At 57.8% G+C, this 26291-nt stretch overlaps 3 protein-coding genes across 6 annotated transcripts in view; 2 read left to right on the forward strand and 1 right to left on the reverse strand.

Moving 5' to 3' along the window:
- The window catches only part of ZC3H4 (zinc finger CCCH-type containing 4), a 30418-nt gene extending 24895 nt beyond the window's left edge, over window positions 1-5523 (forward strand). The window contains exon 14 of the mRNA XM_073321818.2: window positions 543-5523. Within this exon, the coding sequence (XP_073177919.1) occupies window positions 543-2047 (1505 nt within the window). The 3' untranslated portion in view covers window positions 2048-5523. The remainder of the gene's footprint in view (window positions 1-542) is intronic.
- A 7048-nt stretch (window positions 5524-12571) lies between these two features.
- On the forward strand, window positions 12572-25026 carry LOC140902066 (cdc42 effector protein 2). Of its 3 annotated transcripts, XM_073321722.2 has the most exons (3): window positions 13386-13517; window positions 14189-14313; window positions 22377-25026. In XM_073321722.2, the coding sequence occupies exon 3, from the start codon at window positions 22653-22655 to the stop codon at window positions 23367-23369; it is 717 nt and encodes a 238-aa protein (XP_073177823.2). In that variant the 5' UTR covers window positions 13386-13517; window positions 14189-14313; window positions 22377-22652; the 3' UTR covers window positions 23370-25026. The 3 variants fall into 3 exon arrangements, with proteins under 3 accessions (XP_073177820.2, XP_073177823.2, XP_073177824.2); XM_073321719.2 differs by lacking the exons at window positions 13386-13517; window positions 14189-14313 and adding an exon at window positions 12572-12752; XM_073321723.2 differs by lacking the exon at window positions 14189-14313.
- Window positions 14350-21200, reverse strand: LOC140902065 (uncharacterized). Of its 2 annotated transcripts, none has more exons than XR_012156001.2 (2): window positions 16119-17351; window positions 14350-15725 (listed from the first exon to the last, which is right to left on the reverse strand). XR_012156001.2 is itself a non-coding variant. In XM_073321718.2 (2 exons), exons 1-2 carry the CDS (start codon window positions 20433-20435, stop codon window positions 15288-15290), a joined length of 831 nt encoding a protein of 276 aa, XP_073177819.2. In that variant the 5' UTR covers window positions 20436-21200; the 3' UTR covers window positions 14350-15287. The 2 variants fall into 2 exon arrangements, 1 of the variants encoding a protein (XP_073177819.2); XM_073321718.2 differs by lacking the exon at window positions 16119-17351 and adding an exon at window positions 20043-21200.
- Window positions 25027-26291: the final 1265 nt, after the last annotated feature.

Below are 26291 nucleotides of genomic sequence, written 5' to 3' on the forward strand. Positions count from 1 at the left end.
AAATCTTAAAACAAAAAGAGGAGCTCTAGAGATTGTGATCTCGACAGACAGTGCCTGGTGCCAGCGTGGGCCTCCGCGTTGGAGCTGGGGAGATATTCTCTGCAGATGGCCATCTTGGTTTTGTAGTGAAGGGCACTGGAGGTTTCTGAAGAATGTGCACTCGGGTCTTTTGCCAAAAAATCTTGCAAGCACTGATTCAGAAACTCCCTTCATAAGGAGGGCCTGGGGTGAGCACCGAGGATGAAGGTGCTCATGAAGGATGAAATAGGTGAGAGGAAAAATGGCAAGAGTGTGATACAGAAATAAGAGCAGCTGGCTGAAAGATCCAGCAAAGCTAATGTAGTTTGGTGAGGTTGGGTGCCTGCTAAATGTTTGTGGATCCCCCTTTCTAGCACTGCAGCATCGTGAGCTGCCAAGGGGTTGAGGGAGCTGCTTGTTCGTGTGAGACCAGTTGCTGCAGACCCAACAGAACCAGTTACCCTGCGGTTAGCTGTAGCTGTGCACACCGTGGTATTTGCTTACTCTCTTCTCCTCGTTCCCAGGTGATCCTGGCAACTGGTATTCCAGTGACGAGGATGACGGTGGAAGTAGCGTCACTTCCATACTGAAAACCCTAAGGCAGCAAAGTTCAAGCAGGCCTCATGCCCAGGCATCCCATGGAGAAATCAGTGGCAGCATCGGCCCAGGTGTGAGTGACCCTCGCCTGCAGAAGGCCCAGCCAGCAGGGAGCAGTCGGCCTGCGGATCCACGTGTGCTGCGGGATCCCAGGCTGTCTCGAAATGCCGATACTTGTGGTCCATCTAGCACTGGGGACGCAGGGCCCACTGACCCAAGACTAGCAAGACACATTCCCACGCCTGCCCTGAAACCGGATGCTCCTCATTCCAACACTGCTGCCAGTCAGAAGGCTGCCTTGGCTGCTGAGGAGGAAGAAGGGGAAAGAGCACTAAGGGACAAACCGGTCAATATCCCCTTAGACGCACTGCCAGCCCACGCTCTGCGAGACCCCAGGTCTCAGCTGCAGCAGTTCAGCCACATAAAGAAAGACGTGATCCTAAACAAGCCAAACTTTGCCCGAATGGTCCTGTGGAGCCCAGAGGATCTGATTCCACTGCCTGTCCCAAAGCAAGAATTTGTTCCTGTCCCAGCTGCTCTCCAGTCATTACCTGCCCTTGACCCGCGACTCAACAGGCCCCAAAATACAGGCCTTTCTGATCCCAGACAGCGAGGAGCAGCAGCCCAAGCAGAGCCTGCCACCAGTTCTGGCACCAACATCCCTGACTTCGAGCTGTTGTCAAGAATATTAAAGACTGTAAATGCATCTGGCAGTCCAGGGCCTGGGCAGAGCGATAAACCGAGTGACCCTCGGATGCGCAAAGCACCAGCTGATCCCAGGTTACAGAAACCAGCAGAGCCAGCAGCTGCCAGAGCCACTAAACCTGCAGAGCCAGCTCAGCCAACGGCTGCTACCACGCCCAGCAGCGAGACAGCTCCCACCATTGCTCCCTACGACCCCAGGCTGCTGACAGCTGGAGGACTAAGCAAAGGGAGTAGCCAAAGCAGCGTGCTCAGTGGGATTAGCCTGTATGACCCCAGGACTCCGAGTTCAGGTGGCAAAGCCGCAGAGTCTCCCAGCGAAGGGAATGCATCGCTGAAAGGCCCAGAGGCCAGCAAGAGCGCTAACAAGGCCAAGGAGCCTCTGTTTGTGCGCAGGTCTGCGTTGGATCAGCCCGAGGCCGAGAAGGCAGGCGCTGATCTTGCAACAGACAGATACAATAGCTATAACAGGCCGCGTCCCAAGGCGGCCTCCTCCTCCACCGCCCCCGCCGCCTCCTCCACACCCACCCAGGAGACTGCACCTCAGCCAGGGGTTCATAACCTCCCTGTGCCCTCCGTCTATGGCATGGTTAAGCAGACCACAAAGCCTGGGTCAGGCAGCCCCTTTGCAGGCAACAGTCCTGCCCAGGACAGTGAGCAGCAGGATGCTGGATCTCTGAAAGATGTTTTTAAGGGCTTTGATCCCACAGCTTCACCGTTCTGCCAGTAGTATTAAAGGACTGACCTTGCGTCCATGTATTGAATTGCAGCGCACAGTGTTGGTAACGTTTTTTTATTCCATTAGTGCTCACTTTAGCCATATAACATGTATATAAATCATTTTGGTTCTGGTCAGTGCTGTAACATATAGTCTCAAAGGTGCATTTTAAATTAATAATCAAAGTATCCTTGTGCAGTAATAACCAGCATTTTCTTTGACTACCCCAATCGTTTGTTTTAGAGCTTTCTTTCAAAGTGCAGTTGAAATCATTCTTGGAAAATAATGAATTGTCTGAAATCTCCTTGGGAAGCTGTGGCCGATCTGTCACGCCACCCTTTTGTCCTCTCTCTTTGCAGTAGCTGAGCAAGTCCCCTATACTACATTCAGGACAAGGGTAGTGACAGACTGGATGGCAGAGAAACGTGGTTCATACGTGTTGCTTAGCAGATTAAAGCTGTGAGCCATGCAGATGAGTAGAATGTGTTCACTTCTGAACTGTAACTAACTAAAGTATTTGTATCATAGTCTTTTTTAAAATTCTAGTACAATGAACAGAATTACCATGGAAACATAACCATGTGGGATTATTTTTGTAATTGTGGGGGGTTTGTTTGCTTTTGTTTTAAGTAAATATTTTATGCCATTTTCTGGAGGTGGTTTGATTGTAAGACCCAGCTGGGTTGTAACAGGACTCGCGTTCTCGAGGCCGTCCGTGGATGGCCATGGAGTATTTGCATCCCAAAAAGTTGTGCAGTCTACCAAAAACAGGTTGTATTATTGAAATTAAATTATTAATCTCAATCAGATTTCACTTGTATGCATTTTGCGTATGGAGGGTTTTTCCATAAACACAAATCTGTGTTCTAAGATTTTCAGTAGATCCCCACCCCACCAGGGGTAAAACCCATCTCCAACCAGATGGGACGGGTGAACTCTGCATGCCGTGCGTTTCAGGAGGCCAAGTTTTGTCCTATAGTGCCACCCTAAGAAAGAGAGGCTGTTCTTCAGAAAAGATGAAGCAAAGTGATGTTAGGTGCTGAGTACGTTTTCCTGATTCATTGTGTGTTTAGAAACAAATGTGTAGATGGAAGTGTTGAGTACAATGAACTGTGCTTTCAGTGTGTGCAGGGAAAAGCAGCTACAAGGGAAGGGACATGAGTGGCAGATAATCAAGTTTTTCAAAAGATGAACGGGATACTGTAGAATCTGTGGTTATGAAAATGGTTGTTGAGGGAAGGAAGATCTGGGGTGACTCCTTTCTGTGGCTCAGTGTTCTTGCTACAGGCTTTTTCAGTGAGTAAAGGGGGTAACAGATTTATAAACCTTTCCAACAGACAAGTCTGTAGCTTACGTTTTCCTGATCATCCCTCAGCCCCGCACTTGTCTTAGACGTGCTAGATCTTTGTGAGGCTGCCTCTTTGTATAGGTCAAAACCGCTGATCTCATAGGCCCAGATTGTTCTCAATCTAGAATACACTGCGCACAGAAAGGCAAAATTCCTTTTGCCTCTGACGATGAAAATGTGTTAAACTTTTTTTTTTCTCCTTCCCACGTTCCCCTTGGTAGCCTCTGTGGTTACTCGATGTCACGGTGTCCCCTACCCCCTACTTCTTGTTTTTTTGATAGCTGTATCACTGTGGAGCTAACTGGATTCCACCATTTGTCACGGGAATATTGATAGTATCCCACACTCACAAGTATTTGGCTGGCAAAGCCTGTGGCAAACATGCTCACAAGTATTGGAAGGTAAAGACATTTTATGCAAAGTGTCTTTACAGCATAAACTGCAGCAAGGAAAAGCTAAAATGCTCGCACCTTTTTAGCCATATGTTAAGACATGGATCTGTACAATGTACATGACCAACATGCAGTATCAACTCCTGTGAAATAATGGAGACTAAGTTAAATTTTAAACACAGTTTTATGACCATGGCTGAGCCAGGTGTATTCTTCTTGACGCTTCCAGCCAGCTCAATGTCTGTGGTACGATTAGAAAAATGTCCATGGCGTGTGAACTGAGTACAGCGCTTTCTTCTGACGGAGGTACAAGCCAGAACTTTTATCAGAGAGACCAAATACTTGGTGCTGGTGAGTGTTTTAAAGGCACAGTGTGCGTGTCGTAACTCTCCCTCCCCAGAGCCTCGCACCAGGGAGTGCTACACCAGCTTAGATGGGGATCTGGTGCCAGGCTATCCCAGCTGACCCACCTTCACCAAGAGAGGTTCCCGTTTTATTGCAGAATATTTCCCAAGTGGCTGTACCTGTCTGGTTTGAGAATTCATCCATTGCATCATGTCACAGTGGCTTGTCATCGGGCTGGTGTTTGCATAAGGAGTAGTGTGAGAGGAAAAACATTTCTCAGTACACTGGCTACCGTCATTGAATCTGGTTTAGGATGAATTGTCCAACAGTGGAACAGCTGCTTAAAAACCAACTCAGTTTTGCTGTAAGCGTATAATTTGTTTTGAAACAGTTCTACAGATAATGGGTGTTCTTTGTTTTTGGTGCATGTGAGATTAACATTAATAATGCCAAAATTAACTCTCGTCAATTAACAAAACCCAGTCTGGACTCTGAAGTTTTGTTACGTTTATGTTTGGTGTTAATTTACTTGTCTTCTTCCCTTTGGATGCTATGTGTTTTACTTCTTCCTGCACCCCACTTTAATTTGAGGCAAAAGGTTATATCAAACTTACTCTAAACAACGTCTCTCAAACCAGCTGGATTCCAGAAAACTCAGATGCCAATGGACTGTGCCCATCTGTTTGATATGTGGATGTCCAGTGGAGATCTAATCTATTCAAATTTCTGCTTGCATCTCTCCCTGAAATTGTTTACTGGTTTTCAATGAATCAGTGTGGCATCTGTGTGTAGTAGTTAGCGCACTGTTGAAGTGGTTTACCTCATGCCTTCTCTTGGTACAGCCTCAGCTCTTAACCTGCAGTGAAGTGTGACATGGACTTATGGCTTTGGAGTTTGGCTGGTATCACTATAACAAAAAAGAGAGAAGTGAAATCAATCATTTGTGTCCTGTTCCTCCATGTGAGATTGCTTTTAGTGAGAGAGATGTGAATTCAGTGGTGTTTGTACCATAACCCTAAACATTTGTAACATACATAAAAAAACCCTATTAATCCCAATCCAGAATATGAAGAGGAGTGACGCTCTATTGTGGAATATAGTCACCCATCGTTAATTCATTCATATTTTTCCATCTGCCAGAGCTTTACGAGAAAAAAAAATAATGCTCTAACTGAGATTGTAATAAGCTGTAAATACTATTTCAGAATTGAAGCTGTTGATGCAAATATGTATATACTGTCTTGGGGTTTTTACAATGACTGTTTCGTTGCATGGCTTTGTGTTTTTTTTTCCCTTTTTTTATTGCACATTTGTCTTCCAAAAATGTCATCTATATTTCTCCTGTGAGCTCTTTAATCCTCTGTAATTGTATTACTGCCATTAAAGGATGCAGTTATTTTAAAGGTTTCTGGTTCATTTGGCTCACGTGTGGGTTAACTACATACGTGTTTCCTGATAGCTCTTTACAAATTATAGCAACAAAGTAGTTGTAACCCTTCATTTTCATAGGGGAGTTAAAAAATCCCGTCTCTTCTCGTTGCAGCACTCTTTTGGGCAGGACTGTTCTACGGTCTGAAGAATGGGGGAGAGAGTTTAAACCCGCTCACTGTTTCTGTGTTTAACAGATGGGGTGGGAGGACACGCACTTTGCAGGCATGTTTCCAGTTCATTTTTAATCCAATCCTATTCAGGCATGTAACATTGTTTGGAGAACAGCAATAATCCTGGCAGTGAATATCGGAGTGCTGACCGTAGAGAAATAATGGCAGGGTTAAAGGGGTTGATTGTATTCTCAGGAAAGAGTTGCTAAGAGAAGGTGACTTTGCTGTCTGTCCAAGCACTTGTGTGTCTCTCTGCCCCGAGCACCTCACAACTGGGCACTTTATCTTCACACTCCCCCTCTGAGGTAACATCTCCACATTATCGGGGAATTGCCACACCAGTTGGATTCAGTGACTTGACATCTGTGGCAGAGTCAAGAATTGAACCCAGGTGTCCTGAGCCCCAGTCCAGCACCCTAGCCTGTCCTTCCTCTTCCTTAAGCGTGGCTGTCTAGCACCAATAGATGCTGAGACCACATGAGGGCAAGCCCCGGTAGTACTGAAGGGATGGTGGCAGTTGGGAGAAATTGGGGGGCAGTCGGGAAGCCTGGATGTGGCCAGGAGGGGATGTGAAAGGCAGGTTGGCACTGCACAGTGAAAGAGTGGGTGGAGACTGAGGGTGCTACAGAGGGGCTATCGCTGTGCGGGGTAGGATAAAGACTCCATGGCTAATATTGGGAGCCCACTCCAGACAATGAAGCTGTGGGACAATTTTCTTAGGGACTGCATGGAAACTGCAATGCATGAGACATTTGAGAGAGAACTGGACAAGGGATGGGGAATGGACTGTAGGGAGCAGCCCTTCACTGGCCTCTCCAGCAGGGTTCATTAGCATCTTTGACTACTGCAAAATACTTCATGCAGAGTTGTGGCTCTCTCCTCTGCGAAGGGTGCCCATAAAAGCTGCCGGTGCCACCAGATTCCTTTCACTTGAGAATCCTGCTCACTATAGATGAGCAGAGAACAGAGCCCAGGAGCCTTGCGCAGGGAATTGGGATTTCTCCTGAGCTGGCAGGCGATCTAATCGCTGCCGATGTAGAGTTTGAAACGGCTCCCCATCCTCGTTAGGACTGGAAACAGCCTAGCTCAGAGGAATTTAGCTGTGACACCAAGTACATTCCCCAGATCTGAAGAAGAGCGCGGTGTAAGCCCCAAAACATGTCTCTCACCATCAGAAGTTGTCCCATCTTGTCTCAGCTAATAGGAAATCAGACCCCAAAAACTTTTTACAGCCACTGTCACGGGGTCCCTGGGCGATGCTCTGGACCTGCTCCCTACGAAGCCAGGCAGGACTCTGGGGAAGTCTCCTTTCTGTGAGCAGCCTGTCTGCAGGACACACAGCTCCCCCGGCTCCACCTTCCTGGGTCTGACCTCAGAGCATTCAGCCTCCTCTGCCCCTCCGTGCGCTTTCCACAGCGAGTCCACTCAGGTGGGGCTCCTGGGGAAGCCAGAAGGTCCTGCCCCCCCAACTCCGCAGTCAGACGGGACTCTCAGCCAGCCAGTAAAACGGAAGGTTTATTAGACGACAGGAACATGGTCTAACACAGAGCTTGCAGGTGCAGAGAACGGGACCCCTCAGCCGGGTCCATTTTGGGGGGCAGTGAGCCAGACAACCACGTCTGCCCTTCACTCCATGTCCCCAGCCAGCCCCAAACTGAAACTCCCTGCAGCCCCCCCTCCGATGGGCTTTGTCCCTTTTCCGGACCAGGAGGTCACCAGAATCCTTTGTTCTCCAACCCTTTATCTCTCACCTTGTAGGGGGGAAGGGCCCAGGCCACCAGTGGCCAGGAAACAGGGTGTCGGCCATTCTCTGTGTCCAGACCCCTGCACACACCTGCCCTCTAGGGCTCTGCAAGGATCATACACCCTTATCCCACCACCTAGAGACTTAAGAACTGCCTAGGGGAAACTGAGGCACCCCCACACTATTCAGAGGAAACATTAAGAACAGTCCCACTTTATCACAGCCACCTTTTGCTGCGAGGTGTGGGACACCCAGAGTCTTTTGCATGACGGATTTCTTTGCTGTCTGCGTATTGCTTCTAACCCCGACACCCTCTAGGTGGTGCCGTGACACCTCCCTACCACTGGCTGGCGTTTGGGGCCTTAACGTTCCCATAGCCGAGCGGGATCCGACCCACAGCAGCCAGCATGGGGGGCCCAGATTGTGCAGGCAGCAGTAAGGCCTGGTGCATGCGAAGGGGCGAGAGAACAGCTCAGTGGGAGTGCAGGCAGTGTCACGCTGACACAAGATGGGGGCGATCCAGCATTTCAAGTGTAGATGTGCCCTAAGTTACTGGTAGACTTGGGTGGGACAGGGGACAGGAGCTCCCTGGCATGCACACGGCCAGCTCGTAGCAACAGGGGCCTGGTGCCTGGGGAGAGGTGGAACTGCACAGGGCTTTGTGACCGTGACTTAGGACTCGTCTACACTTAAAACATCACAGCTGCGTTGCTTCAGTGGAGACGCTGCCTAGGCCACCCCCTGTCGGCATAGCTAATCCACCTCCCCAGGAGGGGTAGCCGGGTCGACAGGAGACTTCTCCCATTGCCTAGTGCTGTCGGCACCGGGTAACTGCGTCGCTTGGGGGGGTGGATTGTTCATACCCCGAGTTATGTAGTTAGACCGACCTCTTTCCTAGTAAAAAGGAAAGGAGGACTTGTGGCACCTTGGAGAATAACCAATTTATCTGAGCATGAGCTTTCATGAGCTACAGCTCACTTCATCGGATGCATACTGTGGAAAATGCAGTGAGGATGTTTTATACACACAAACCATGAAAAAATGGGTGTTTATCACTACAAAAGGTTTTCTCTCCCCCCACCCCACTCTCCTGCTGGTAATAGCTTATCTAAAGTGATCATTCTCCTTACAATGTGTATGATAATCAAGGTGGGCCATTTCCAGCACAAATCCAGGGTTTAACAAGAACGTCTGGAGGGGGGGTAGGAAAAAACAAGGGGAAATAGGTTACCTTGCATAATGATTTAGCCATTCCTAGTGTGGACCTGGCCCAACTCACTTGCCTTCATTTGATGGCATTTGTCCGAGTGCTTCAGAGCTTAATGCAGCCTGGGGTGAGGGGGTGAGATCAAGCAAAGGGCTGTTTTGCCCAAATCCTGGAAACCGTGCCCCATCAGGCCATGGGTCAGTGCCCCGCATAGGGGGTATTTGCAGGAGTAGGTGCAAAAGGGACTAACCGTGCATTAAGGTTCAGGGCACGGACAGGGTCTGACCCACAGCAAAGGCTCCCCCAAGGTCACGGAGCCCTTTACTGCACTGATGGTCCTGCCTGGTTACGTTGGCCCAGGGCCACGGTCATTGCTGCAGACGGACGATTATGTAACAGACCAGCACATGGGGGCCATGGAGCTCAGAGCATGGGGCTGCCAAGTTCTCTGACACTCCTGCCTTGAATGTCCCAGGTCGTTCAGCCCCAGTGGATCCACAAGCTGCTCTGGAGATGGCTATTGTCTGCCCTCCCACTGCAGCTGCCTCTCCTCCTGGGAGATTAATCTCATTCTGGCCTGGCACCCTGGAAAGCAGTGCCAGGCAGGTGGTATGCTGGGATCAGGGTCTTTGTGGGCAATCTCATTAGACTAATCGACCCTTGGGGGAGCTAATGCAGCCCCTGCCTGAGGGACCGCTATATATAGATGCTCATCCTCTTACAGGGAAAGTGGGTCAGGGACCTAATGAAGCTCCAAACCCGTGGTGGATTAGTGCCTTGGCAGCTAGAGTTGGGTAATCTCACAGGGCCCCACGGCCATGGGAATGGCAAGTGAGGGGCGGTGCTGAGCGGACGATGCCAGGATGAGCCCAGAACCATCCTTCTGACTGCAGGGGAGGCTGGGAACATGCCACTCCGCAGCCAGGATGCGCAAGCCCCCAGTGGCCAGGGAGCCCTGTGGGCCCAGGCTTCTGGGGGACGCAGCCCTGGCCCCAGAGCCCCAGTGCCCTCTGAGCCGCCCCAGCACACGTCTCAGTCCCTGTCCGCTCAGCCTTCGTGCTAGGGCAGCAGAGACCGCGCCCAGACCAGCATGGCCCAGGACTCCAGGGCAGATTGGGGTGGGAGCAGCGCTTGGGGCAGGTGTGCGTGGGGGGCGCCCTGGCTCAGGCTGGAGCCTGATGCTTCCTTCCCCTGGGCAGCAGATTAAGCCCTGCGCTGGGGAGGGGACCAGTGAGGACGCCGGATGCAGAGGGTGTCTGTCACTTCTGCGGGTGTTGCTCTGGGAATAGAAGAGTTGCAGGCCACCCCCCAGGCCACCCCCGCCCCTCCAGGCCACCCCCCGTGCCCCGCACTCTCCCTTGGCTGGGCTCTAGTAAAGCTAGACTAAGCTCTCCCTTGGCTGGGCTCTCCACGGTGCTGCCAACTCTCACCATCTCTGGTGTTTTGTGAAAGCCCCAGCTCCTGGAGCCCTGGGATGAGGCAAGAATCTCGGTTTAACTGGACAGGGCTCGTTTCCATCCCTGCTGGCTGGGGAGAGAAGCTAGGAACGGGGACGCCCAACGGTCACTAGGAGGCGAAGAGGCAGTGCTGGCTACGATTCAAGCCAGTCTTGTGATTTCAGGGACCTGGATCGTGCTGTTTGGCATGGGGGGTTGGACTCAAAGGCACAGGCCTGGCTGGGGGAAGCTGCTTGAGCCAGTGACCTGAGCCAACGGCATGGCTCCATTGTGAGTGGGGCCGCTGCATGCCGTGGGGAGGCATCCACCCCAGCCCGGCATCAAGAGCTGCACGGGGCGGCTGTGAGGCCCTGTGTTGCGTGGACCCCCATGACTCCACAGGGCTCATTGGCGGGGGGCAGTGAGAGATGCTGGGAATCATAAAAGCTCTTTGCAGCCAGCTGAGATTGGAACATGGGCTGGTTGCAAAGACAGAAATCACAGCTATAGGGTGTGGGGGGGTGGCAGGGGCTGCGGGTTGGGAGTGAGGGGCACCAGCAGAGCTGGGGGGCAGGGCTGGGCTAGCAGGGGCTGCGGGTCGGGAGTGAGGGGCACCGGCAGAGCTGGGTGTGGGGAGCCCTGGGCTGGGATTGCAGAGGTGTGGGTCAGGACTGAGGGGCACTGGCAAACCTATGGGGATGGGTCTGGCCAGTGCTGGGAGCTGGGATCAGGGTTTTTTGTTTAGTTGCAATTTAATTTTCCTGTGAAATTTCCTGTTTTATTTTGTCAGGAAACTGCCCCCTCCTTCTCCTCCCCCTCCTGTCCCCATGGGGTGATTGTGTGTGTGTGGGACGGACGGACGGATGGACAACGACTTCCGGTTCCTGGGATTCCTCTGCAGGAAACAAAGAAGGGAAATTCCTGCAGGCCCCAGAACAATCTCTCCCCGTCCCACACAGATTAACCCCCCCACCTCCCTGCCCCATAGCTCCACACAACATCAAACTCTTCCCATAGGACACCCCACCCACACCTTCCCACTCAGCATCCCCCAGGGGATTCCCAGTTAGAACACACTGGGGCCCAGGGTCACCCGGGGCCTGTCCTGCCCTGGGGGGTCCAGACAGCCCTGCCCCCCCCGGCCCCAGTGTCAGGGCCTCACACTCTGTCCAAACTCTGCTGGAGCTGGGGGGCTGAGTGCCTCTTCCACTGGATTTGAAGGTGCCACAGGGGCTGCGAGGCCAAGAGCGGCATTCGACTCCGCGCCCTGCCCCGACCCAGCAACACGCCCCACACATCCCAACCCCAGCCCATGTGGGGCGGGTGTGGCGCTCCATTTGAGAGATGGGGAAACTGAGGTGCAGAGGGGTGATTCATTATTGCCCACCGAGTGAGTGACAGCGGGGGAGAGAACCCAGGAGTCCTGGCTCCCAGCCCCCTCCCCCCATCACTAGATTCCACTTCCCTCCCAGAGCCGGGGAGAGAACCCAGGAGTCCTGGCTCCCAGCCCCCTCCCCCCATCACTAGATTCCACTTCCCTCCCAGAGCCGGGGAGAGAACCCAGGAGTCCTGGCTCCCAGCCCCCTCCCCCCATCACTAGATTCCACTTCCCTCCCAGAGCCGGGGAGAGAACCCAGGAGTCCTGGCTCCCAGCCCCACTCCCCAACAGACCCTACTTCCCCCCCAGAGCCAGTGAGAGAACCCAGGAGTCCTGGCTCACAGCCCCCTTCCCCCCCCCCCACTAGATCCCACTTCCCTCCCAGAGCCAGGGATATAACCCAGGAGTCCTGGCTCGCAGCTCCCCGCCCCGTCCCACCAGACCCCACTTCCCTCCCAGACCCAAGGAGAGAACCCAGGAGTCCTGGCTCACAGTCCCCCCCCCCAACTAGATCCCACTTCTCTCCCAGAGCCAGGGAGAGAACCCAGGAGTCCTGGCTCCCCCCACAATGCGCCCTGCTTCATTCGCCCATTATTAGCTGAGTGCTGACAGGGTGCGTCTGTCTGTCTGTCGGGGCGGGGGGGGGATCCGTGTGTTACACAGTCACAGTCCCTGACTCACCCGCGCTCTGTCGCCCCCCACTCCCAGGGGGGTCAAAGACTCAGGAGGGAGAGGAAGCCCTGACTCATGGAACAGTTCTGCAGATAAATGGGTCTGTGTGACCCCCCATAAACACAGCCCCGCACTCTGTGCCCCCCAGATCTCCCCCGAACCTGCCTGTGCCCCTCACAGCCCCCCACCTGCAGCCTGTCCCTCCCAAGCCCTGTCTAAACATGCCAGCTAACCCTGCATTCACACGTCTGCACACTCACAAGTTTGCACACATCGCACGCTCATTGATTTGCACGCCCGCTGCACAATCACGTGGGCACACTCCCCCATCCGCACGCGTGTGCACAGACGTTTGCACACGCGCGTACCCTGCCGCTTTTGCGCCGTCACGTGCTTGCACGCACACGTTTGCACTGACATTGTGCACTCGCGGTTGCACACAGAGCTGCACGCGCACTGTGTCACTCTCGGGCGGCCCCTCCCCGCCCGAGCCCCCAGCCCCGGGATCTGGGGGGGCAGCGGCGCCCGAGTCCCGGCTCCAGGCTGCGGAGCCAGCCCCGCGCAGGACGCGCCAGCCGCCGGGAGCGGCCCCAGGCAAGTGCGGCGCCCATGGGGGCGGCGGGGTCCCGGGGGGCAGAACGGCGCCAGCCCGGGCCCCGGGGCGGGGGGAGCTTGGGGCCGGCCAGGGCGCGCGTGTCAGCGGGTGGGTGTGTCCGGGTGTGCGTGTCCGTGCCCTGCGTGCACGGGGCGTTAACACGGGGCAGTCTGCGGCTATAGATTTTGCTGTGGTGTGTTCTGCGTGGGAGCCAGATGTGTATTTGTGTGTTGGCGGGGGGTGGTTTATTTCGGGGGGGGGTGAGCCGGGGTTGCCCCACGGAGTTTGCGCCCGTGAACCCCTTTCCCTCCCCGTGGCACAGGGCAGGGGGGCTGGCCTGGGCCAGGGGCTGTGGCCGGCGCGGGGACAGGTCTGTAGCTCCGGGTGCTGCCAGGGGCAGATTTCCAGACCCACGTCTCTGTTTGCTCCCTTCACGCCCCAGAGCCCAGAATGGGGGGTTTGCCCTGGGGGCAGGATTAGTCCCTAATCTGGACGCCCTCCCCCCGGCCCTGGCATTAAAGGGGCTCTGCTCCCGGGCGTGCGGTTTATTTATAACCCAGCATGTCACATCCTCCCCGGGGGCAGGGGGGCCTTGCAGTGTTACACAACGCCGGGGTGTGTGCGGAGGGGGGAGCGCCAAGTGCCGGCTCTTCTCGGCCAGAAGGGTGGACGGGTGCAGAGGCACCAGCCGGAGGCATCCTGGGGCTCGGCTGCCCTGTGGCGCGACCCAGGGCTTGGCGGGGTCCCTGCAGCCTGGCCAGGGGGTAGGTCTCGCCCAGAGGCTCGTGGGAGGCGCTGGGCCTGGCTTGGTACACCGCGGGTGGAGAACGGTGCCGGGATGGGCCTGGGCGCATGGGGACCGACACGACCGGGGAACGGGCCCGGGGCAAGGAGAGCTCAGCAGGGCGAGGCAAAGGCCGCGTCGGACGGTGGGTGCCCAGCTCGAGATGCAGCGGGGCCTGGCTCCCAGGCAGCATCCCCCTCTGGTGCCACTGGAAGGGCAGGGTGGCGCTCCGCGCTCTGCTCGGCTGGTTCAGCGCCCCCCTGCCATTCCTGGCTTCGCATCTGACGGCCAGGCCCCCCTCCCCACTCCTGTACCGGCCCTGAGCCGGGGTCAAGCCCCCCACCCCACTCAGCCAGGAACATATGCCCCCGAGGAGGCAGGACCAAGGGGGGAGCCAGGTGGGTCTCGGCAGGCGGGGGCCCCTCCCCATACATTAGTTAGGAGTGAAACTGGGCTGGGAGTTTCCAGCCAGTCCCTGTTCCCAGGTCCTTGAACCTCAGGGCTGGGGGTCCTGAGCCCCGGGCTTGTCCTGGCAGCTGCAGGCTGGGCCAGGCAGGGAGGAGCGGGCCAGGGATGCGGGGGCCCTCGCACAGGGTGGTGACATGGTGACGGGGTCGGTCAGGGATGCAGGCGACTTGGATTCTGTCCCAGCTCTGCTGCAGACCCCTCCCAGGCAAGTTGCTGCCGATGGCACTAAACCGAGGGGAGAGAGAAACAAAGCCGAGCCCGGGTCACTGGCACAGAGCGATGCGGATCTCTTGGCAAGCTGGGCACAGGTGAACACTGCGTGTTTTAATGCGGCTGAATGCAAATGTAGATGGCTAGGAGCAGAGAACGGGAGCCATACGCCCGTGCTGACAGGGGAGGGATGCTGCCGGGGGAGCAGGGACCCTGACAAAGGTTTGCGGGTTGTGGTGAGTACTCAGCTGGACATGACCCTGTCTGGCGACCCTGGGCCCCGGAACAGGGGAATCTCCAGCAGGAGCAGAGAGGTGGTTTCCCCTGTGTTTGGCCCTGGTGGGACGCTGCTGGGAGCCTGGGGCCGGTTCTGCGGCCCGCTGATCAATCGGGGGGTCTGAGAAGAGCCAGGAGAATGACTGACAGGTTCGGAAGCTCCTGGGGGCGACAGACGGCAGGAGCCCCGGCTGCTTAGCTGAGCACAGAGACAGTTCAGGGGTGACTTTATCCCCGTCTGTAGCTGCCTGCGGGGAACAAATGTTTCCTGGCCGGCTCGCCAGGCTTGCCGGCTGGGATTTGAAGCTAGATAAATTCAGCCGGGAAACAAGGTGTAAGTTTTGCTAGTGAGGGTAATTAACCACTGGAGCAACTTCCCAGGGACCTGGGGGATTCTCCAGCACTGACCATTTGTAAACCAGGGTAGGAGGTTTTCCTAAGAGCTCTGCTCTAGTGATTCCCCTGGGGCAGTTCTCTGTGTTATACCGGGGTCAAGGGGTGTCAGACCAGCCGGTCACCATGGTACCTTCTGGCCTTGGAATCTGGGAATCTCTCTGGGCCTTTGTTCCCCATCCATAAAACCAGGGTGATGAGTCTGCCTTGTCTGATAGGGTTGTTGTGAGCTCTTCAGCATGGAGACAGTCTGGGTGTGGGCAGCCCCCGGCGCGACGGGTCCCCAATCTTGGCTGGGGTCTGGGCAGCGCCTGGCGCGACGGGGCCCTGAGGCTTTGCTGGGATGATGCTCCAGGTGGTATGGACGGGAGTGTAACAGGCCATCGCTCGGGGAACATGGCTCTCACCAGGCAGCGCTGTGCTGTCCCACGGCTGCCCAAGGCCGGGTTCCTGGCACTTTCCTTTGGAGCTGCTGGGCCTGGCTGCAGTGGGAGGCAGGATGCTGGCTGGGTCTTGTGTGCAAGGGGCTGCTCTGGGCCCCTGCTGCAGGCTGACGCTGGGCTGTGTGGACACATCTCCGGCGCCGGGCAGGTTCCATAGGTCTCAGAGTCGGCGGCCTCAGGGAAGGGCCCCCTGGTGAATCTGGTCCAATCTGCCCACCATCTGCGCCACCCCCAGGGTCGAGGTTTGGCCTCGATTTGCCCTGGGCGTGGGACGCGCGAGGGCAGCCCTGGGCAGGACATGGCGCTGAATGAATCCACTGCTCTGCTGGTGCCTGTCGCAGCTGGAGGACTCCGTGTGCCGTCTGCTCTGGGGTGTCTCCTGCACTCAGTCGCCTCCCCTGTTAGATGGCACAGTCAGTGAATCTAACCACCAGCCCCCACCGCCCTCCCAGAGCCGGGGAGAGAACCCAGGAGTCCTGGCTCCCAGCACTAACCACTAGACCCCACTGTGTGTCTCCAGCCCTACAGCACAAAGGCTGGGAGAGGGCGGGCTGGGCCCTGCTGTCCCCAGTGCAGAGATGGGCGGGGGGGGGGGGTTCCTCCCCCTTAATCTGCCCCGCTGGGTCCATTCCCGGCAGGAAGTGGAGGCAGCCTGGCCATTTATGGTAACAAAACTAGGGACTGGCTGGAGAGCGGGAGCAGGACGGAAGGAGCCGGGTGGCCAGGCCCCCGGGGAGACATGTGTGCACACTTGCACATGGACACACACTCACACATGCACACTCACTCACATGAACATGCTGTCACCGAGTCCCCGGGCGATGCTCTGGAACTGCTCCCTACGAAGCCAGGCAGGGCTCTGGGGGAGTCTCCTCTCTGGGAGCAGCCTGTCTGCAGGACACACAGCTCACCCGGCTTCCACCTTCCTGGGTCTGACCCTGGAGCATTCAGCCTCCTCTGCCCCTCCCTGTGCTTCCCACAGCCAGTCCGCCCAGGTGGGGTCCTGGGGAAGCCAGAGGGTCCTGCCCCCAACTCCGCAGTCAGACGGGACTCTCAGCCAGACAGTAAAACAGAAGGTTTATTAGATGACAGAACATGGTCTAAAACAGCTTGTAGGTGCAGAGAACAGGACCCCTCAGCTAGGTCCATTTTGGGGGGCAGGGAGCCAGACAACCAGGTCTGCACTTCACTCCATGTCCCAGCCAGCCCCAAACTGAAACTCCCTCCAGCCCCTCCTCCTCTGGGCTTTGTCCCTTTCCCAGGCCAGGAGGTCACCTGATTCCTTTGTTCTCCAACCCTTTAGCTCTCACCTTGCAGGGGGGAAGGGCCCAGGCCATCAGTGGCCAGGAAACAGGGTAAACATTCTCTGTGTCCAGACCCCTGCACACACCTGCCCTCAAGGGCTCTGCAATGATCAAACACCCTTACCCCACCCCCTGATACTCAAGATCTGCCTAGGGGAAACTGAGGCACCCCACACTATTCAGAGTAAACATTAAGAACAGTCCCACTTCGTCACATCTCTCCCCCCTTCGAGATCGAACTGAGCGGGGTCACTTTAGCCGGTGAACTGGGGAAGTTCGAAGCCACCAACGTTCCCGTGGATGCCCCAGCATCTCTCCCATTCCTTGGTAGGAGTTACACCAGGCCCTTCCAGTTTCACGCCCTCCCTTAGGTCGGGGGTGTGGTCGATAGCACTCGCAGGCCGCATGTGGGAAGGTTTATGCAGCCCGTGCCCTTTGGACACCCCAAAACTCCAGGGGGTCAAACTGGGATTGGGTCTTCTCCCCCAACAAGCTGGCCAAACACAGCCACTTGGTTAGAGGACTGTTTAACTTCCTTAACAGCTTTCACTCCATCTGAGACCTTCTCAAAGCTCTCCACACTGGGTCTTTCAACAGGAAAGTCAGTGGATCCATTCACAACAGAAAATTTCTGGCTGTTAGGAACTGAAACTTTCTTGTTTAATGACAGGTTTCAGAGTAACAGCCATGTTAGTCTGTATTCGCAAAAAGAAAAGGAGGACTTGTGGCACCTTAGAGACTAACCAATTTATTTGAGCATGAGCTTTCGTGAGCTACAGCTCACTTCATCGGATGCATACCGTGGAAACTGCAGCAGACTTTATATATACACAGAGAATATGAACCAATACCTCCTCCCACCCCACTGTCCTGCTGGTAATAGCTTATCTAAAGTGATCATCAAGTTGGGCCATTTCCAGCACAAATCTAGGTTTTCTCACCCTCCATCCCCCACACAAATTCACTCTCCTGCTGGTGATAGCCCATCCAAAGTGACAACTCTCCACACAATGTGCATGATAATCAAGGTGGGCCATTTCCAGCACAAATCCAGGTTTTCTCACACACACCCCCCACCCCCATACACACACAAACTCACTCTCCTGCTGGTAATAGCTCATCCAAACTGACCACTCTCCAGGTTTAAATCCAAGTTAAACCAGAACATCTGGGGGGGGGAGGTAGGAAAAAACAAGAGGAAACAGGCTACCTTGCATAATGACTTAGCCACTCCCAGTCTCTATTTAAGCCTAAATTAATAGTATCCAATTTGCAAATGAATTCCAATTCAGCAGTTTCTCGCTGGAGTCTGGATTTGAAGTTTTTTTGTTTTAAGATAGCGACCTTCATGTCTGTGATTGCGTGACCAGAGAGATTGAAGTGTTCTCCGACTGGTTTATGAATGTTATAATTCTTGACATCTGATTTGTGTCCATTTATTCTTTTACGTAGAGACTGTCCAGTTTGACCAATGTAAATGGCAGAGGTCACTTTCACACCCTTCAGTGGCAGTAAACTGCTTGCAAAGACTCCAGGAGGATTCCTTTCCCTAGGGCTTTTCTATGCAACAAGTCACCCCTCACAGAAATTCTGCTCTTACCCTCTTTCCCTAGGGCTTGCTCTAGAGGAACGCTTTCCTGAGCAACAACAGACTCTTTCTGGGTCTCCCTTACATCCAGAATTACCTCTGGTCCATCCGGCGGATTCCTACACAATCCCCTTTCAGGCAAACTTACAGACTTCCTAGATAAACGGTCAGAAGCATTCTCCTTCCCTTTGCCACACACAAGTTCAGGAATCTTTTCCTTCTTGCTACAGGTTTCCACACCCTCAGTAGGTAACACAATCACACACCTTCATGCTCTCCTTGTGCCCTGGCTAGGATCTCACCCTGATTAGACAGAGTTGCTACACCCTTTCCCAGCCACACACTAGCATCAGGCAAAATACAAGCACCCAAATTGTCTGGTCTCTGGGATTTTACATAGACACTAACTGGATGCGACCTGTTACAGGGCCATTCTCCCGAGCAGACACAAACTTAGGACCCTTCCCTTCCCTTAGGACCCGTCCCTTCCTGGACTTTAGCTGAATCCAGAACCAACTCTGAGACAACTGCACTCCCCTCAACCATCACAGGCTGAAAGGCCCCTTCTCTCTGCTCCATAGACAAAGAAGAGCCCGACACACTTTCTCCTTTCCCAGACACACAGCTTGGGATCTCATTCCCCTGGTCCCAGCACACAAGGCTGGTCACAGACAACTGCTTGGAGATCAGGGTAGCTCCCTCCACAGGCAAGTCAATACCCCTGACAGACACAGACACGTTTCCTTCCCTGTCACAATTCTCCACCCAGGTAAGGTCCAGGGACACCCATCTTCCACTCTCCTCTCCTTCCCGCCCTGCTGACTAGACACAGCCATCAGCTCACAAGGCTGCCTAGGCTCATCCAGACTTTCCTTACCCAGCATCTTGCCACTCCCAACAGCTCCCCTGCCCTGCCTGTGTCTCCCCCCACTCAGCTGGGGTCTCAGCTCCCACTGTGCTCAGCGCTGCCCTTGCTGTCCCAGTGGGGGTAGGCAGCGAACTCGCTGCTTTCCTCACTGCATCAGAGCCAGGGTGAGCCCCCTGAGGCTCCCCGCCCCCCTTGCACACCGGAGAGGGGGAATCTCTCTGTCCCACCCAGCCCAGACGGTTACAGGCAGGCAGGTAGCCTGAGCCTAGCCGCTCCTCCCCCCTGCCAGCCAGGTCATCTGCATTTTCACTGACCATTTCCCTCTGCACCGATTGGTTCCCTGGATTCAAATTCAAACCCTTGGCCATTACAGGAGCAGGGCCTGGATCCTATCCCAAAGAGACACAATCACCTCACAACAGGGTCTTGCAGCTGGGGTCCTGGAGAACCCCAACGGCCAGCCAGCCAGCCCCACCCCTCCTGGGTCTGCACAGGGATCTGGGCCATAGGCAGGGCGAGGGGCTTCGTCCCTGGGACCCTCACCCAGCTCACACAGCCCCTCAGCATCTGAGGCTGCACCACCCAGGGCCTGACACCAGTTCTCTCTGTCCCAGGATCTCGCCACCCCAGGAATGTCTCCCCATTGACCATCCCCTTCCACTCCCACTGGGGGTCCGAGGGGCCTGACCCCAGGGAACTCCACACAGACATACAGGTTGGGGTCAGGAGTGGGAGCCTGTCCACCTCCCCACCCATCTGGCTGACGGAGTCTGTGGCCTTGGGACCCAGCAAGGGAGCTAGACACCGGGGCTTTTCCGCAGGGTCCCCCTGGTTCAAATCGCCAGCCTGCTAAAGGCAGTGAGGTGGCATCCACACCCCCCCCCTTAACCAGGGGCAGCAATTTAGTCTCGAGGTTCCCTGCGGAACTGGCCCCCCGGGATCTATCCCCACTCACCTCTGGGGGGTCCCCTAGGCCTCTCCGCTCCCCCACCGCCAGTTCATGCTGCTGCTGCTTCTGCAGCTCTTTCTCGGGCTCTCGCTGTCTCTCACAGTCCTCTTGCTCTCTCGGACTCAGCTCCAATCCCGTCCGTCTCGATCCCCCGATGGGGAACCCGATCGTGAAGACCCTCGTCTGGTCGGGGACAGGAGTCTTGGGGGTGCCTGGCTCCCGCTCCAGCTGCTTCCAGATCCTGCTATAGCCCCATTTGGGGTCAGGAATCTGTTCCTTAGAGCGGTCATCCTCCTCCAGCCGCACGATTAACTGTGCTTTGGTGAACTTTCCAATGCTCAACCCTCTCTTTCTGCACAGGGTTACAATGTCCTTCTGAAGGAGACGGGGACAGGCCATCACTCCGCTCCTCCCAAGGTGTTGTGGACTCACAGGCCCGTGTGTTCTCAGCTCCCCACGGTTTCCAGGGAGAACCCCTCGTGTGCCAGCCCTTCTCGAGGTCACCCCCTCTTTGCCAGGGTCAAGCCGCAGACTCCTCCGCCCCTTGGACCGCTCGCTGCAATCCCCTGGGGGCCCCTGTTACTGCAAAAGTCCTTCTCTCTGGTCACACACTCCCAGGGGTTAACCGCCCCCTGAAACTGTCTCTCTCTGAATCTTCAGCACACCTGGTCCGCGTCAATCCCCCTTCGTTTTACTGCTCCCCAGTCACTTACTGCAGGAAGCGCCATCCACGGGGTGCAGTACATCCCACCGCTGCCACCGGTTGTCACGGAGTCCCTGGGCGATGCTCTGGACCTGCTCCCCGCGAAGCCAGGCAGGACTCTGGGGGAGTCTCCTCTCTGGGAGCAGCCTGTCTGCAGGACACACAGCTCACCCGGCTTCCACCTTCCTGGGTCTGACCTCGGAGCATTCAGCCTCCTCTGCCCCTCCGTGCGCTTCCCACAGCGAGTCCGCTCATGCGGGGCTCCTGGGGAAGCCAGAGGGTCCTGCCCCCCAACTTCGCAGTCAGACATGACTCTCAGCCAGCCGGGGAAACAGAGGTTTATTAGACGACAGGAACATGGTCTAACACAGAGCTTGCAGGTGAAGAGAACCGGACCCCTCAGCTGGGTCCATTTTGGGGGGCAGTGAGCCAGACAACTATGTCTGCCCTTCACTCCATGTCCCAGCCAGCCCCAAACTGAAACTCCCTCCAGCCCCTCCTCCTCTGGGCTTTGTTCCTTTCCCGGGCCAGGTGGTCACCTGATTCCTTTGTTCTCCAACCCTTTAGCTCTCACCTGGCAGGGGGGAAGGGCCCAGGCCATCAGGTGCCAGGAAACAGGGTGTCGGCCATTGTCTGTGTCCAGACCCCTGCACACCCCTGCCCTCTAGGGTTCTGCAACGATCATACACCCTTATCCTACCCCCTAGAGACTTAAGAACTGCCTAGGGGAAACTGAGGCACCCCCACACTATTCAGAGGAAATATTAAGAACAGTCCCACTTCGTCACACATACGTGCACTCACACTCACACACACATGCACACTCACACATTTGCACATGCACACACGTGTGTGCACTCACACGCACTCAGATGCACACACTTACGCATGTGCACTCCCATGCGTGCACACACTCAGCGCCCCCCCCCCAGTTGAAGGCTCTTGGAAAGCTGCCCCAGGGAGCCCTGGTGGCCCGGGTTGTAGCGGTGCCCGTGGGAAGGATCCCGCTGGCTGCCCAGCGCCCCGCATTGGGGTCCCTCAAGCACAGCCCAGCCCAGGGTTCCCTGGTCTGCTCCTGGCCCCTTGGTGGCTGCAGTCGGAGCCTCGCGCTGCACAGCGGAAGTGGAGCAGGGCCTGACCCCCCGCGGCTAGTGATGCACGTGCCCCGGGCAGGGCAGGGGGCTGCTGGTGGGATGGGGGGGTCCGCACGGTGCTGGGAGCTTTGTGTGTGTATGCATGTGGCTGTCAAGTGTGTGCGGTGTACGTCATTGTGTGTGGGGGGGTGTTTGCACACGTGAAGCCGCTGCTAACCCATCCCACTGGGGACAGCAGGTGTCTGAGCCCGGAGCGCGTTAGGCCGGCTGGGTGGAAGTGGCCCCAGGAACCAGCCCCCAGGGAGGGGGTCGTTCTCGCTGGGGCTGGGGCTGCTCTGTAGCCGCGTCCCTGAGACCCAGCAATGCCAGGTCTCGGCTCTGCAAGTCCCAGCCCCCCCTGCTGCCTTGGCCCGTCTCTGGGGGAACCCAGCCTCAGCCCCGGCCCCACACTCCCTGCCGCGTGGTTCGCGAACACCCCCCAGGCTGGGTGCCCCAGGCAGCGCCGTGGCCCCCCGGTAACGCTCCCTGCTCTGGCTGTTACAGGTGGAGATGCTGCCCCCCGCGGCCGGCTGAGGGGGCGAGAGCGAGGGTGGTCGCCCCGACGCCGGGATCCTGAGTTGGCGTGCCGACCGGGGGTGCCTGCGAAACCCCAGAGGAAGGGGACGTCCTGGGCCGGTCCTGCTGGTGGCTGAGCTCCCAAGGTACCATCCCAGCCGGGCTCCCGAGAGCACCCGCCAGGCCGGGGAGGGACTGGGCCTCGGGGAAGTGCCTGGCCCCCGGGGGCGCCTGCCAGGCCTCAGAGCCGCCGGCCGCCCCACCATGCCCGCCAAGACCCCCATCTACCTGAAGCCCTCGACGCCGAAGCGGGGCCGGAAGCTGCGGCTGCGGGACGTGCTGTCGAGCGACATGATCAGCCCGCCGCTGGGGGACTTCCGGCACAGCGCCCACATCGGGCCGGCGGGCGAGGGCGACATGTTCGGGGAACTCTCCTTCCTGCAGGGCAAGTACGACCTGCTGCCCCCCCTGGGCCGCCGCCTGGCCTCGCAGAGCGCCCAGGCCGTGGGCCAGAAGCTGGCCCGGGGCCCCGCCGCCAGCGGCTACCGCAGCCTGCTCAAGAGCGCCGTCTCCCTGCCTGTCTTCAGCGGGGCACCGAGCCCGGAGCAGGCGCCCCCCAAGCCGCCCCGGCTGCACCTGGAGGAGCTGCCCAGCAGCCAGCGCTCCATGTCCGTCAGCTGCGGTGAGGGCTGTTTCCACAGCGGGCAGGGCCTGCCCTTCTCCCTCCCGCACTACGACCAGCTGCCCTCCTCCGTCTCCTTCTCCGCCGACTCCTCCGAGGGCTCCTTCCCGGGCCCCTGGGGCCTGGGCTACGGCACCCGGGCCGGCACGGACACCCAGGAGCCCCCATGCTCCCCCGGGGCCTCTGTCCCGCGCTCCGAGTCCCTGCTGGGGCTGGACCTGGACCTGGGCCCCTCCATCCTGGACGACGTGCTGCGGATCATGGAGGAGTACAAGCTGCCGGGCGCCAAGGCCCTGTAGATCCGTCCTCCACGCCATGGAGGCTCCTTGGCCCGGCAGCCCCCCGCCCAGCTGCAGGGTGCTGCCCACTCAGAAAACGCCCTGACCTCTGAGCCGCCCACGGCCTGGGCCCAGGAGGGGCACCGTGGCTCGAGCAGCCTGGGGTCTGTGGGGAGCTCCCCAGCCTGCTGGGACTGGCCCCCAGAGGGGACCGAGGGGCACGGCTTAGCCCCTGACCCATCGCGGCTCAGGAACCGGCCTCGGGGGTCGCCTGGCTGGAGGGGAACCCGGCGCACGGACACTCGCTCCGGCTCTGCCTGTCACCAACACCAGCTGGATTTCAGGAAGTTTCAGGCCCTCAGCGCTCCCTGCCCGGCTCTGCCCCGGGGCGGGCTTGGCTCTGGGCCGGCGAGGGTACGGGCTGAGCCGTGTGCTGAGCCCCGGGCTCCTCGCTCTGCGGTCCCGCCGCTGGGTTTTCCCGCAGCTGGAGACTCGCGGGCCCTGTGGAACGGGCTGGGACCCAGCTCGGGGATGCGGGATCCTGCCCCACTGGGCACAGAGCCCAGATTTAAATGCTAACCCCCCCACCCAGCCTAACCGCAGACCCCTCCCGCAAGCGTCCCTGCTTCCTGCCATGGGCCTTGGCTGGCTGCTGACCCCGGTGGGGGGGCTCCCGAATGTTCTGGGGCCAGGGTGACCCATGTGACGCTCCACAGCAGGAAGGTCTGGGCATGTCCCCGCCCAGGCACGCAGCAGCATCCTCACCTCTGACCCCCCTCCCACAGGGAGGGGCTGCCCCTGTCCAGAGCCCTCCCCCACGTCCCCCCACGTCCCTGCGCACGGAGCCCCAAGGCCTGGGGGCCGCCAGGACGTGAGGTGGGAAAGGACGGGGAGGGTTGGTGGCCGGGAAGGGGAGTGGGGAGAGACACACACACACACACACCCCTGCCCCCCCACATACACCCCTACACTCACGCCCCATGCTCACACACTCCATACACACAAACCCACACACACCCTTACACACACCCCTAGAGACAAACCCACACCCCCACCCCTACACAGACAAACCCACACCCACCCCATGCTCACACACACCCCCACACACCCCTCACACCCATGCACACAACCCCCCCCACACCCCTACACACACTCCATACACACAAACCCCCACACACACCCCTACACACACACCCCCCCCAGACACACTCACTCATACTGTTCTTGGGTTGTTTGCTGCCAGCACCCAGCGGCTCCTGCATCTCAGCCAGCGGATGCTGCTGCCCTTCTGCGGGGGCCAGGCTGAGGGATGGAGCAGGCCGGGGGAGCACCCCTGGGGTTCAGGCACCAAACCTTCCTGCCCCCTTGGGAGGGGGGCCGCCCCACAGCCACAGCCAGGCCCCCCAGGTTCTGCCCTGGGCCCCTGCAGAATCCTTGGCAAATCCCAGCTGGTGACGCCTGCCCCTCTAACCACAGAGGCTGGTGCGTGGCTTCGCGTGGGATCGTCTGGCTGGCGTCTAGTTCTGGCCCTTCAGCAGCTCCTGCCCCCTGCAGAACGGCTCCTGCCCTTCCCTCGTGAGCCCCCTGCAGCGCATCCCCCCTCTGCCCATCACTGTGGCCTCTGAACCCCTCTCTCTCCTGCCACCTGGAGTCGTGTGTCAGCAATAAAAGTGTTTCGTCCCCAGCGCCCGCTTCCTGTGATGGCGCCCGGCCCCCACGGGCGCCACAGGGCCAGCGAGTGACCCAGGCTCCCGACCGGCTGGGCCCCCGGGCGTGCCCCAGCCCCACGGCTCTGCATCCTCAGCAGCCAAACAGACCAGAACCCCAGGGGTGCCTGGGAAGGGGAGAGCCCCTCCGCCTGGGCAAGGCTCGAAACAGCCCCCCCTCGCCGGGAGGGTCGGTTTCCCAGGGCTCTGTCCTGTGCTCCGGTTCGTCTCTGGCCCCCATCACCGTAGAGCTGCGGCGTTGCCCTCACTGTGCCGGGTGAGGCAGGGCCACGCAGTTCCCTGGAGCCCGGACTTGGCCCAGGTCTCCCGAGTCCCACGGCAGAGCCCTGACCACTGGGCCACCCTCCCTCTCCACCCCGCTGAGAGCGCCCAGAGGGTTTAGTGCCTTGGTCCCTGTCGCAGCGCCTGGGCGGTCACCGCTGAGCCTGAGGGGCAGGGCTTGGCACCCGGGGAGATGCCAGCACAGGGATCTGGGGGAGACAGAATCAGGCTTCATGAGCCACATTTGGCACCAAACTCCCAGGCCTGGTCTAGCCCTGAAGTTACACCAGGCTCACCGACTCTGATTCTTCTACAGCTGAGGACAGAACCCAGGAGTCCTGGCTCCTGGCCCCACCCCCGGGAATTTGAACCGCTACATTCCAGAGCGGGCGGTGAGTGTCACTGTGGGTGGCTGTTTCCAATGGGTGACCCAGGGCCCTGGCATGCAGCGGATGTGAAAGGCCGCGCACCACATCACCAGCCTGGCATTCCTCGCTGCCCAGCACGCAATCTGGCCCTGTCTGTGCCCTTCACTCGCTGGGGGGGCCCACCTCCTTGTGACCGTGAGAATCAGCCTGGCCGCCCCAGTGTCCTGGGCTCTGACACACTCAGACGTGCCCCGGTGCACGGTGACAGCGTGCGAACTGTGCACAAGTCACCACAGCTACGGGCCCTGCGCTGCGGGGCTGAGACATCCCAAATAGCCTGCGCTGTTATCGTAGGGTCTCCCGTGAGCCCCCCGGGCTGCACACATGGGGCTGTTATAGTGGGGCCTCTTACAGGCTGGTGACCCTTTGCAAGGAGTGGGGCTCAGCCTGGCCTGTGAGGGGGCAGTTGGCCCCCAGCTGATCCCGGTCTGAGCAGTAGTTAGCACTAACGAGCCCAGCTGTGGCGGGTTCCTGGGGAGGGCGGCAAATGAGGGGAAGGGGCTGAGTGAAGGAGCCGCAGGGAGTAG

Source organism: Lepidochelys kempii, chromosome 23, assembly GCF_965140285.1.
Source record: "Lepidochelys kempii isolate rLepKem1 chromosome 23, rLepKem1.hap1, whole genome shotgun sequence".
In the NCBI taxonomy this organism is placed as follows: domain Eukaryota; kingdom Metazoa; phylum Chordata; order Testudines; family Cheloniidae; genus Lepidochelys; species Lepidochelys kempii.

Excerpts from the sequence above, each read along its gene's own strand:
- LOC140902065 (XM_073321718.2), bottom strand. The coding sequence starts at position 20,435 with ATGGCCTGTCCCCGTCTCCTTCAGAAGGACATTGTAACCCTGTGCAGA. Across the intron at positions 15,726-20,042 it reads GCCTAGGGGACCCCCCAGAG|GGGAGGCGACTGAGTGCAGG; the intron begins GTGAGTGGGGAT and ends GCCATCTAACAG.
- LOC140902066 (XM_073321719.2), top strand. The coding sequence starts at position 22,653 with ATGCCCGCCAAGACCCCCATCTACCTGAAGCCCTCGACGCCGAAGCGG.